Genomic DNA, 12,607 nt, shown 5'->3' with positions numbered 1-12,607 from the left:
CATTTTATTTCAATTTTAATAATTCTCACTATATGTGATGAGGTCTCCTTATCTCTTTTACTGTAGGAATTTTTTTGTGAGCTACAATGGAAGATGAGAATGTATACATAGGCAGTCCTTGAAAAAAAATTCTTGGAAAAAATCTCCACCACCATGGAACTATATAGCATGATAACTATGCCTACTCTAACACAAGAATCCCCAGTGTATCCCCCTGAGTACACCAAGAAAGGAGAACTTAATGATTTACTAACTGGACATACCTAGTTCCAAGGATGAAAGCACACTGGAAGGAAACAATGGGCTCACATCCACAAAGGAATTTAGATACGTGCTGAATTTATCACTTTTGCCTCAGAAAAAAATGCTGTGATGAGGTTGATAGCTGCTTTTAGCCTGGAATCATCAAGTCTGTTTTTAACCTTGCTTTAGTCTAAATTGAGATTCAGTTATATAGTATAGAGGTTATAGTCCTTTTAAATAAAGCAGCAGCCATGCTGATTCACGCTAAGATCATGGCGGTCTCCTTCCTTTGCTAATGCCCCATCTCCTCTTAGCAACCTGAACCCCCTTGAAGATGGACTCTCACAGGTACGTCTTGTAGACATTCAGTTTCCAGCACCCACATGGAAGATCACATCTGAAATTACCACATGATTACATCCATTTGGTACTGTCCAGTATGAATTTTTTCATGACTGTGAAGATGGCTCTTCCGTGCAAAGGTTTTACCACATTCATTACATTCATAGGGTTTCTCTCCAGTATGAATTATTTCATGTCTGTGAAGATTTCTCTTCTCTGCAAAGGCTTTACCACATTCATTACATTCATAGGGTTTCTCTCCAGAATGAATTATTTCATGTCCGCGAAGATTTCTCTTCTCTGCAAAGGCTTTACCACATTGATTACATTCATAGGGTTTCTCTCCAGTATGAATTCTTTCATGACTGAGAAGATGACTCTTCTGTGCAAAGGCTTTACCACATTGATTACATTCATAGGGTTTCTCTCCAGTATGAAGACTTGCATGAGCATGGAGATGACTCTTCTGTGCAAAGGTTTTACCACATTCATTACATTCATAGGGTTTCTCTCCAGTATGAATTATTTCATGTCTGTGAAGATTTCTCTTCTCTGCAAAGGCTTTACCACATTGATTACATTCATAGGGTTTCTCTCCAGTATGAATTATTTCATGGCTGTGAAGATTTCTCTTCTCTGCAAAGGCTTTACCACACTGATTACATTCATAGGGTTTCTCTCCAGTATGTATTCTTACGTGACTGAGAAGATGACTCTTCTGTGCAAAAGCTTTACCACATTGATTACATTCATAGGGTTTCTCACCATTATGAATTCTTTCATGACTGTGAAGATGACTCCTCTGTGCAAAGGCTTTACCACATTGATTACATTCATAGGGTTTCTCACCATTATGAATTCTTTCATGACTGTGAAGATGACTCTTCTCTGCAAAGGCTTTACCACATTGATTACATTCATAGGGTTTCTCTCCATTATGAGTCCTTTCATGACTTTGAAGACTAACCTTCTGTGCAAAGGCTTTACCACATTGAATACATTCATAGGGTTTCTCTCCAGTATGAAGACTTTTATGTCTATGAAGATGACTTGTCTGTGCAAAGATTTTACCACACTGATTACATTCATAGGGTTTCTCACCATTATGAATTCTTTCATGACTGAGAAGATGACTCTTCAATGCAAAGGCTTTACCACATTGATTACATTCATAGGGTTTCTCTCCAGTATGAATTCTTTCATGACTGAGAAGATGACTCTTGTGTATAAAGCGTTTGCCACATTGATTACATTCATAGGGTTTCTCTCCAGTATGAGTTTTTAAGTGAGTGAGAAGACGACTATTATATGGAAAGGCTTTACCACATTGATTACATGCATAAGGTTTCTCTCCAGTATGAATTCTTTCATGACTGAGAAGATAACTCTTTTGTGCAAAAGCTTTACCACATTCATGACATTCATAGGGTTTCTCTCCAGTATGAATTCTTTCATGACTGAGAAGGCTATTCTTCCCTCTAAAGGTTTTACCACACTGATTGCATTTATAGGGTTTCTCTCCAGTATGAAACCTTACATGACTATGAAGGCTTCTGTTCTCTGCAAAGGCTTTACCACATTGATTACATTCATAGGGTTTCTCTCCAGTGTAACTTCTATTATGTATTATGGGACATGCAAAGGCTTTATCACATTGCTGAGATTCATACCTTTTCTCCCTAGTTTGAATTCTATGTACTTGATGAAGACTGTGACATGCAAAGCCTTCATATCTTTGATTATACTCACAGGGTTTTCCTTCAAAATGAGTTCTTTGGTGTTTTAAGGACCAATCACATCTAAAGACTTTATCACATTGATTACATTCATATAGATTCTCTTCATGATTGGGTGTTTGGTGTGTTTGAAGATGCCTGTAATGGCTAAAGCCTTTGGTAGATGACTCACATTTATTATTTTCTCTTAACATATGAGTTTTTTCACATCCTTGAAGAGAACTTGAAGAACTCAGAGTTGGACCACACTGATTGTATTTATAACATTTTCTTGTACTGAGAGCTACACTACATGTACACAGTGAACCAGAAGAGAGAGATGAATTTCCATATTCCTGGTACTCATAAGGTTTTTCTCCAATGGAAGTTTGTTGATGAATTTCCACTGAAGTTGGAAAACCAGTTAATTGTAAACTTGTATCACAGTCATCATGTCTTCTCATAGTGAGGACTACCATATACCTTCCACTTGTTCTGAGAGAGACAGAACTACAATGCTTCTTTCCATATCCCTTATGCTCACATGGATTGTGTCCAGAGTGACAGATGACACACCTGCTAAAGGAAGATAACAAATAAAGGGTTTTCACATTGCATTCCCATAGTCAAATGTTTTGTTTGTCATACAGATGTGAATAGAGATTCATGTTTCTACATCTCCAAGTCACTCATAAAGTGCGCCTCTCATTAAACTATGTTAAATCAATCACTACAAGAAAATGAAGAACACTAGCTTTAATAAGGAAGCTTTACTTATAAAAGGTCTTGGACATACCCAATCTCCTCATCATTGTGTATACCTTATATGATAAATGGAAAGCATGACAGTAAGTGGATGGACAGTCCTCACACATGGCTAAGATTGAACCTGTGACATCTGTTGTGGCATGTTTCCTTGTCTTGTCCTTAAATGTGTTGGTGGAAATGTGTGAATGGTGTGGTCAAACATGTGTGTTTCTGACAGGTTTTGAATGCCTGAGTTTATGTGTCCTGAATGTGTCTTGCTAATTGGATGTTTTGAAACTTATAAGGCTTGTGACTCCACATTGAAACTGTGCTGGAGAACATCACATGGTCTACCACTACTCTAATTACAGGCAGCCAGCCACCTGGGCAGGTGCAATTTTGGCTAAGGTCAGAGAGAGAGGTGAATGACTTCCATCTTTAGGAATGACCGCCATCTTTCGGAAGGGTGACCAGGTAGCCAGCCGCCATTTTGATTGAGGTTAAAGATACTTCACTACCATCTTTAGTAAGGGTAACCACTTGGACTGGGCCCACCAAGAGGACATTAGGTCTCCAAAAGAATTGGGTTAGGATATACTTCTGTTTGATAATTCCTGTGGTTAGGATACATTTATGTTTGATAATTCCTGTCCTGTTCCTGTCTGTTCTCTCTGTTCCTATCTGCTCTAACACCCTGAACTACTACATAAATGTCTCCAGCCAGTTTGTTCTGTTTGGTCCCTCCTCCTTTCGTCCTTCCCACCAGAGCTATCTCTACCTCCACAACCACCACCACCACCACGGCCACCACCACCGCCACCGCCACCGCCACCACCTGTCCTGGCCTAAAAACAAGTTTTATGAAAACAGTTTTAAAACAATGCTGGTTTTGACAATTGATATTGAAACTAAATTGTTTGCAACATTAAAACTTAGTTTTGTCCTGTATATCTTAGGATCACCGCTAAAAACTATAGACTGAATCTTCTTGCTCTTACTAACATTGGTAAGCTGTAACTAATTAGGTAAACTGTATGTCCAGACTTAACTTATATATGCCTTCAAATTTAATCCTAAACAACATTTGTCTAATTTAGATGGACCTAACATTCTCAAACACCCTTAGAGATCTGAGAATATGGCATTTCATATAAAATCTTTTTATGACAGACATGCCAACAAATGGAAGCATCCTGTATCTTCTCCAAGAAGATGGATGGCCACAGAAGAACTTCCACCTGGAGGCTTGCTTCAAATGTAACAAAGCCAGCCACACAGCAAAAAGCTGCTTTACACCTTTAAGTGCTGCTGAGATCATGTCCAGATTGTGAATAAGTGGAGCAATGGGGGAACATTTGTGTCACTCTGTTAAGACAGGTACACGGATCTCCCAAATTTCTACTCCACAGAGAATGTGTCGGATCCTCTGGACTTGGCATCTGAACAAGTGCGACCTCTGGGACTTGTCCCCCAGTGACCACAGAGAGACTTGGGACTGCCTGGGTAACTGGAAAGCTGGCTCACTCCTGCTCATTTACTTATCCTTCTCAGATCTGATGGTGTTTGATGACCAGGGTACTAAGAGATTTGCCAGTTTAACAGCACCCTCAGTCCCAAGGCTACAAGCACCTTAGTAGTTCATTAGTAAGTTTCCTATAAAAAATACAGACAGGTATGCTTCATTCACAGACTCCATGGTACAGGATAAACTGTTTTCAAATATAACTTCAGAAGTTCAAAGTTTTAGCTTTGATAAATGCAGTTTTGATAAACTGACAGAGCCCTGATTACTAACAGTCTTCAGGGGTCCTTAAATTTCGGTGGATTTTACTGGTCCAGCTTTTAGAGATAGGTTAGCATTAGACAGGATATAGAACCCTGCAGACATGTTCAACTACCTCCTCCTTCACTCACACAACCTCCACTGTCAGTGAATTTAGACTTAAAACTGTTCATGCCTTAACCCAAGGCCATAGCTTTTTACCATGACACCAAGATATAAATCTGTTCCAGTAGTTTTACAGACACCTGAAGGTTCCTGGGAAAAGGGTTCTGATGCTTTGTAAAGAAGTCTGGCCTCATGGAAACTAGTATTATTTCCAGAGTCTAATTTGACCGCACCCACTTTTGAGCATATTCTGTAGGTTCACTCTTCCTGCCTGGGCCAAGGCCAAACCCTCAGGGGCCCTCCACATACACCAGCTCCTGCAACAGCTCTGAATGCAAACCAAGCAAGGGCACCAACTGGGGGAATAATAACAGGTGGATTTCACCCAACTGCCCACTCATAAAAAGATCCATTAACTCTTATGACACATTCATAGGATGGATGTTCTTCCAACCTCCAGGGAAACAGCAGATGCTATGGCTCCAGTACTCCTGGAACACATCATCCCTCAATTTGCCATGTCGTCTCCTCAAGCTCCTGAGATTTCACTGCTGATACCACCTCTCTAGGCATAAGTGGACAACTAACAAGCAACTGAAACCTAGATTTCCAAGACGTCCCAATTAAGGGCATATCTGCCCTCATGCCTCACTCATTCACCCTTGACTCTTTTATACAACCAGGACACTTCTCAGTTACCATTCTTTCTGGCAGTCTTCCTACTACCAATGGGTAGCCCCATTCAGAGGGCCAGTGATAATAATCTATTTTTTTCTCCAAGCACCTTGCATTCTGTCTCCTCAAGAACAGATTCCTGTGCCTAGAGGTGGTGGCACACATCTTTAATCCCAGCACTCAGGAGGCAGAGGCAGGCAGACCTCTGTGAATTCAAGGCCAGCCTGACTACACAGTGAGGTCCCAGAAAGGTACCAAAGCTACACAGAGAAACCATGTCTAAAAAAAAAAAAAAAAAAGAACAGATTCTTGAGGTCTCCTGGATGGCAGCTATCCAAATGCTGCTCCACCCATAACCCCTACTGAGCATGGGCCCACCCAAATCCTACCCACTCCCTCCCCACATCATTCCATGCCAGCAGGAAATAGAGACTTGAACCTGCACCCATATAGAACCAAAAAGGTTGGGAGTTTGGATTCTCCAGTTCAGGGAGCCCCATTCCACAAAGCCCACTACTAGCGGCTCCTCTTCCCAGGGATGTCTAGGACCATGCCCATGCCTACTGGCTATTTAAGACCTGGCCCATAGATCTGCCATGAGTGCTGTCCTATTCTGTCTCCTGACTTCCTTAGAGCCCCTGGAGTGCTTTGCTTTGCTATGCTCTGTTTATTAAACTGGATTTATTAATTTGGTTTGATTTGACTTATTGCATCAGTGATGGAGGAAGCCAGCAACCGGGAATCTGATATTTATCACACACATACATATATACAAGCTTGCACATGTAAATTACCTTCCAATTCTTCTACAGCACTGATAATGTTCTTCAATATTATGGTCTTCCCATTTGTAACCTAAAATACAGTACCAGGAAATGTATGTGATATATTACTGGAAATTAGGCACACTTGAAATTACTATCTTTCATGAAACTTACAACCATGACTGATTTATTCACAAGATTCTCTTCCTTTCATATGCAAAATCACAGAAAAGCACCAATCCAAAGAAAAAAGCTTGTCCCCTTAAGTTAAAAAATGACAGAAAGCTTACATTCTTACCTATACAAGTGAGGTTCCAGTAGGTTTCCAGCATCACATCTTTGTAGAGACTCTTCTGGGAAGGATCCAGCAAAGCCCACTCTTCATGAGTGAAGTTCACATGCACATCCTCATAGGTCACTGCATCCTAAAATATCCCATATATATGTTCTTAATTGAAATGATGAGACTGAATTGCAAATGTACACTTCATTGAGAATATATTTATATAATTCTGTGTGCTGAAAACATTCAATGACATTGGTCAGTAAATATCAAATGCAGTCACCAACTCATTTTAAAAGGAAACATCAAAAGAGAAGGACACCTTCCATTCCAGTGAGTAAAGAATAGAATACGGCACAGCAGGAGAAATGCCCAACTTCTAGTTTAAAAAAAAAAAATTGTGCAGGGCAGTGGTGGCACACGCCTTTAATCCCAGCACTGGGGAGGCAGAGCCAGGCAGTTCTCTGTGAGTTCGAGGCCAGCCTGGTCTACAGAGTGAGATCCAGGGCAGGTACCAAAACTACAGAGAGAAACCCTGTCTTGAAAAAACAAAAAAAACAAAAAAAACAAAAAAAAAAAAAAAAAACCACAATTACAGATAAAGCATAAAGTACTAAGCCAATGCTGGATATCAGTCACTCATTGTGTATAAGATGTTCTCTTCTCTGGATTGTCTAAGTTTAAATGAATGTTGAATTTTCACAGTAAGTGAAATCAAGAATAAATTTATGATTTTAAACTATGTTATTGGGTATGCTCTTGTTTGTTACTGCGGATTTGGCTCTGCTCTTCAAGTTGCTCTCTGGAAATTCTTGGTTAACTTCTATAAAAAATAGTAACAGAACAGATTACATCCTGAAACAGAGCAGGTTGTTAGCTTATTAGATAGTGTGGTTGTGAAGGCCTAGACTTAACTCTACATGCTCAGGAATATGCCATGATAACTCAAACGGAGACAGAGCACTATCCTCCTGAAGAAATCCTGAGAGCTCTAAGATAATTCAACCTATGGGATAATTACAGTCTGAAATTACTTTATCTATTCAAGAATTATGTAATTTATTTCAAATTTTACAAGGTGACTCAGATTTAAACAATCCAAGACAATTAACAACTAAAGCTGAAAATAACAATGGCCCAAGTAAAACAAAAATTACTAAATGCCTTTCTGGATTAGTAGATTTCACAACTGAATGTATTTTAGTAATTTTACCTTCCACTCACTCCCCTAGTGGACTCATTATGCAAAGGGAAGATACTATTTTTAAATTGAATCTTCCTAGCTCACAAACAGAGTAAAATGTTAAAAATCTGTATAGAAAAGGTTTCTAAATTAATTATAAGGGAAGAAATAAGACTTCATAAATGCTGAGAAATGAATCCAGCTGATAGTGCTGTAACCTATTCTAATGCTGAAATTATACAATTATGGATGACCAATGATGATTGATAAAGAATTTGTAGTAATTTCTTAGGCAAAATTAACAACAAATGTCCGAAAAGTAAGTGACCTCAGTTATAAACAAACAAACAAACAAAAACCTGAATGGATTCCTCTTTGCATAGTGAAAAGAGCACTATTTCTGGGGCTTTTACACTTTATACTGACACACATAAGTTAGGATTAGCAAGTTATAAAGCAGGAAAGATCAGTAAAGAAATTCAAATTCCATATGCTTCAGCTCAGAAATCAGAGTTATATGCCATTCTGGTGGTTTTATTAGACTTTATGAATCTCTTAATATACTTACTAATTCTCTATATGCAGAAAGGGTTGTATTGCATACAGAAACTGCTAAACTTATTGCTGATAATTCAGAACTAACTTTGCTATTCTTGCAACTACAACAGTCAATCCGAGTCAGAAATTATCCACCATATATCACTCATATTTGGTCTCATACTGGGTTGCTAGACAATTAGAAAAGGAAATTTAAAAATTGATCAACTACTGATAGGAAATGTGTTGGAAGCTTCTGAACTTCATTTAAAAAAAAATGCTAATAGCAAAGGCTTAAAGACAACAATTTTCCATTACCTAGCAACAAGATAAGGAAATTTATTTTAAAAAAAAACTGTCCTACATGTTCTTTGTATAATCAATTCCATTACCTGCAGGAACTAATCCTAAAGCTATACACACACAAATAATAATAATAATAATAATAATAATAATATAAAATGGACAAATGGATGTATTTCACTTAACAGAATTTACAAACTTCAAATTTATTCATCATACCATTGATACATACTCTAGATTTCAATGGACATCTATTTACCTTAAGTTCTGAAAAGGCTGATTCTATAATTACACATTTATTAGAAACAATGGCTGTAATGGACATATTAAACAAATTAAAACTGACAATGCCCAACTTATGTTTCCAGTAAAATAAAAGTTTTTTTCTGACACAACATAAAACACATTACAAGGTTACTGTATAATCCTACAGGTCAAGCAATTGTTAAAAGATCTAATCACACACTAAAGGAGATGCTTTTTGAACAGAAGGAGGATATAAGGACCCCCAGAGATAGACTACATAATGCCTTACTAACTTTAAATTTTTTAAACTAATGACACAGAGACAACAGCTGCTGAAAGACAGGGGCTTGGGAGGGGGCAATGCTGAAGATGTTTCAACATCAAAATGAAAACCAGGGAAAGTGTTACAATGGGGTCAAACTTATGTTTTTACAGGAGACAAAAGGTTGTGGATCCAGTCAAAATTGAGAAAGTCCAGCATGAACAAGACGAATTTCTCAGACACTTTGGCTGCTGAGATGAATGACATACCTCTGGGGGGAAAAAAGACTAAAAAAGCCTTTGAAGTGGATGGCTGAGCCTGCCACCTGGGCACAGCTTAAGAATTTGTGTGACTGCGGGGTGGTGGTGGCCCACTCCTTTAATCCCAGCACTCGGGAGGCAGAGGCAGCCAGATCTCTGTGAGTTTGAGTCCAGCCTGGGATACAGAGTGAGTTCCAGGACAGGCTCCAAAGCTACACAGAGAAACCCTGTCTCTGGAAAAAAAAAAAAAAAAAAAAAAAAAAAAACACAAAGAATTTGTGTGACAAAGAGAAGGCAGTACTTCCACTGGCTCAGAAACCTCAGGATGCTGCAAACCTGTTCCTTGCTATGCTATCTGTGATAACTATACAGGTAACAGGGCCAACTATACATATTGGGCCTATGTTCCTAATCCTCCAAATAACTTAGCAGTAAGTTGGGAGATGTGCATATTCCTGTGATGGTTAATGAATCTTCTTGGCTACCTGGTCCTTATGACAAACAAGGTCCTGCTCAGCTTACAGAGGAGAATAAAGAAACAAGGAATTATACTGTGGGGGTGCAAGGAATTCCTATTTGTATAGGAAATGGAAGTCAATGTGTAAATATAACCTTTCAAGTGTGGCTATCTATAATAAATACTACCCAAGATTATCATAATATGTTTTATATTCTTTGTGGATCTGGTTTTAGAAGATAGGAGATTAACGCTACTAGTTCCACAAATCTACTGTTCTGAGAGATGTAGGTTTCCAACAAGGAATCTGACTGGATACATTGGCAACCATGTAAAGGTGAGAAACCTCGGGTGCTAATTAGTATCTCCCATACAGATGTCATAGATTGGAGCCCTTATGGCTCCCCTCAAAAAAAAACATTCTCACTCATTATTAAGATGACACAAATATAGTTCAAATGCAACTGTAGAAATTAGCTCTACTGTTAATGAAACTATTCAATGGCATGGAGTTGGAATGTCAAGTTCTCTCCTACAATTTGGCAATTCAGTTCAGACTAACTTGAAGAAATTAGCAAGTACCTTCCACCCTCTTAAAGCGTGGGCAGGAGGGTTAAACATTAAGGATGAAACTTTGTCATTTAGACTAAATCAAAGCCATCCTTTTATACTATGTGTACCAATACCTTATCAGCTCAGGACCACCTGCCCAGGGTAGCACAAGCCATAGTGGGATGGGCCCTATTACATCAACCACTAATCAAGAAAATACCCTATAGGTTTACCTACAGACCAGTGTGACTCTACCTTGTGTCAAGCTGACCAAAGCTAACCAGCATACCTACTGAGTCATCTCACAGCCCCCAAAGACAGATTATTAAGCAAACCTCAACTCTCTTAACACTGGCTTTTCAGCATATACTTGTGCATGCACACACATAAAGTTTTGAAAATCTATCAAGTTTAGGGTTGGAGAGATGGCTCAGCAGTTACCACCACTTACTGCTCTTGTAGAAGTCCTGGGTTTGGTCCCAGCACTAACCTGGTGGCACACAATCATCACTAAATCCTCTTGCAGAGGATCTGATGCCCCCTACTACCTTCCGTGGGCACCAAACACACACACGATGAACATACATTTATGCAAGCAAAACAGTCACACACATAGAATAAAATAAATAAACAGCACTAGTTAAAAACACATACCTTTGCCGGGAGCAGTGGCACACACCATTAATCCCAGAGGCAGAGGCAGGTGCATCTTTGGGTTCGAGACCAGCCCGGTCTACACAAAGTTCTAAGACAACCAAGGCTACACAGAGGAAACCCTATTTGAAAAATTAAATAAACAAATAAAACCATACCCACAAATCACTTTTATGTCACCATGGATAAAACAGCCAGAAATACATTGAAATGTGACTAATATCTGTAGGCAAAGCTATAAATTTGTAACAAAAAGAATCAACAAACTAAACAAAAGGAGAGAAATTCCAGGATTGCGGACAGGAAGCCTCAGTATTATTTCAGTACAAAATTGAGCAACAGATTCAGCAACAGTACAGTAAAAAGTCCAACAATTTCTCATACCAACAACAGAAAATTTATGACAAAGGTCATCATGAATGAAAAAATGATGAACATAAGATTAGTTAAATAAACAGCACATACTCTGACACCATCTGAATTTAAAACTTCTCATATATCTGCAATGAAGACTGTACTGTCTGGGAAAGAATTAAGAGATCAATTGAACAGGGGAGCAAACTTAAAAATGAAAACCCAATTAATATGGAGTTAATTGTGACACAGGAGGCCAGGAAACCCAGAAAGAATGGCCTTACTGACACACGTGACTGGACCACCCTGGCATCTACATGCAAATGTGTTAATGACACAGAATTCACACCCTGCACAGAATTAACTGCGGACAGAGCTATCTACACCTGAATGTTCAGTGACAAGTGCAGAACTTCTAGAGACACTGGAGACACCAGGGCTCTGAGAGTTAGCAAATCTGCCTTCCCTGGAGACAGTAAAAACAGCGCATACATGCGCCCTGCACAACTTTGGCAACAAGGATGTTTCCACACAAGGTTTCCCGCCTCCCATGCTCTGCGCCTGCGCACCCGGGGGCGCCAAGTAATTACTTGGTCCGCTGCTTCCCGCCCAGCTCCCGGAAGTGGCATGGCCCTTATGTGACCTCAGTGTGTTGGGCGGCTGTTTCCCACAGCCCTAGGAGGACCCCACACCTGTTCCCAAGGCTCCTCCCCACATGGGGACGGCGGCCCCTCGCTCACCATGGCGGATAACAAGCTCGCCCCGCTCCCCTCACAGCTCCTGGCAGCAGGTTACAGGGCAACACACCAGGTTCTCCCTTTCCCAAACTCGGAGCTGCGGGAGCCTTCACCAAGGGGGATCGGAAGTACCCGCCCACATTCTGACTGGAAGTCCATCTGGAGGCCATGATTGGCTAGTGATGCCTGAGTGACAGGGGAAGTTCTTTAGAGAACAAGTACTGTGAAAAGATGCAGAGCAGTAGTTCCCAACTGTCACAGACCTGCAGAGATTGGCATTGAAGCAGAAACTTGCACCTATACTGAAGAGTCGTCCCTGAACTTGTCCCTCACTCAGTAGACAATTCTCCATCTGCCCACCGGGTCTCTCTAGCATATGAAGATCATTAAACCATGTGCAGTGGA

General features: G+C 39.8%; 1 protein-coding gene across 1 annotated transcript; it reads right to left on the bottom strand.

Moving 5' to 3' along the window:
• Positions 1 to 339: 339 nt before the first annotated feature.
• LOC131900699 (zinc finger protein 260-like) lies at positions 340 to 12,318 on the bottom strand. Its single transcript, XM_059252020.1, has 4 exons — positions 12,206 to 12,318; positions 6,673 to 6,799; positions 6,405 to 6,465; positions 340 to 2,876 (listed from the first exon to the last, which is right to left on the bottom strand). Exons 1-4 carry the CDS (start codon positions 12,206 to 12,208, stop codon positions 647 to 649), a joined length of 2,421 nt encoding a protein of 806 aa, XP_059108003.1. The 5' UTR covers positions 12,209 to 12,318; the 3' UTR covers positions 340 to 646.
• Between the last annotated feature and the right edge of the window lie 289 nt (positions 12,319 to 12,607).

This window comes from Peromyscus eremicus, unplaced genomic scaffold, assembly GCF_949786415.1.
Source record: "Peromyscus eremicus unplaced genomic scaffold, PerEre_H2_v1 PerEre#2#chr22_unloc_1, whole genome shotgun sequence".
Taxonomy (NCBI): Eukaryota; Metazoa; Chordata; class Mammalia; order Rodentia; family Cricetidae; genus Peromyscus; species Peromyscus eremicus.
This window is presented reverse-complemented; position numbering and strand designations above follow the sequence as displayed.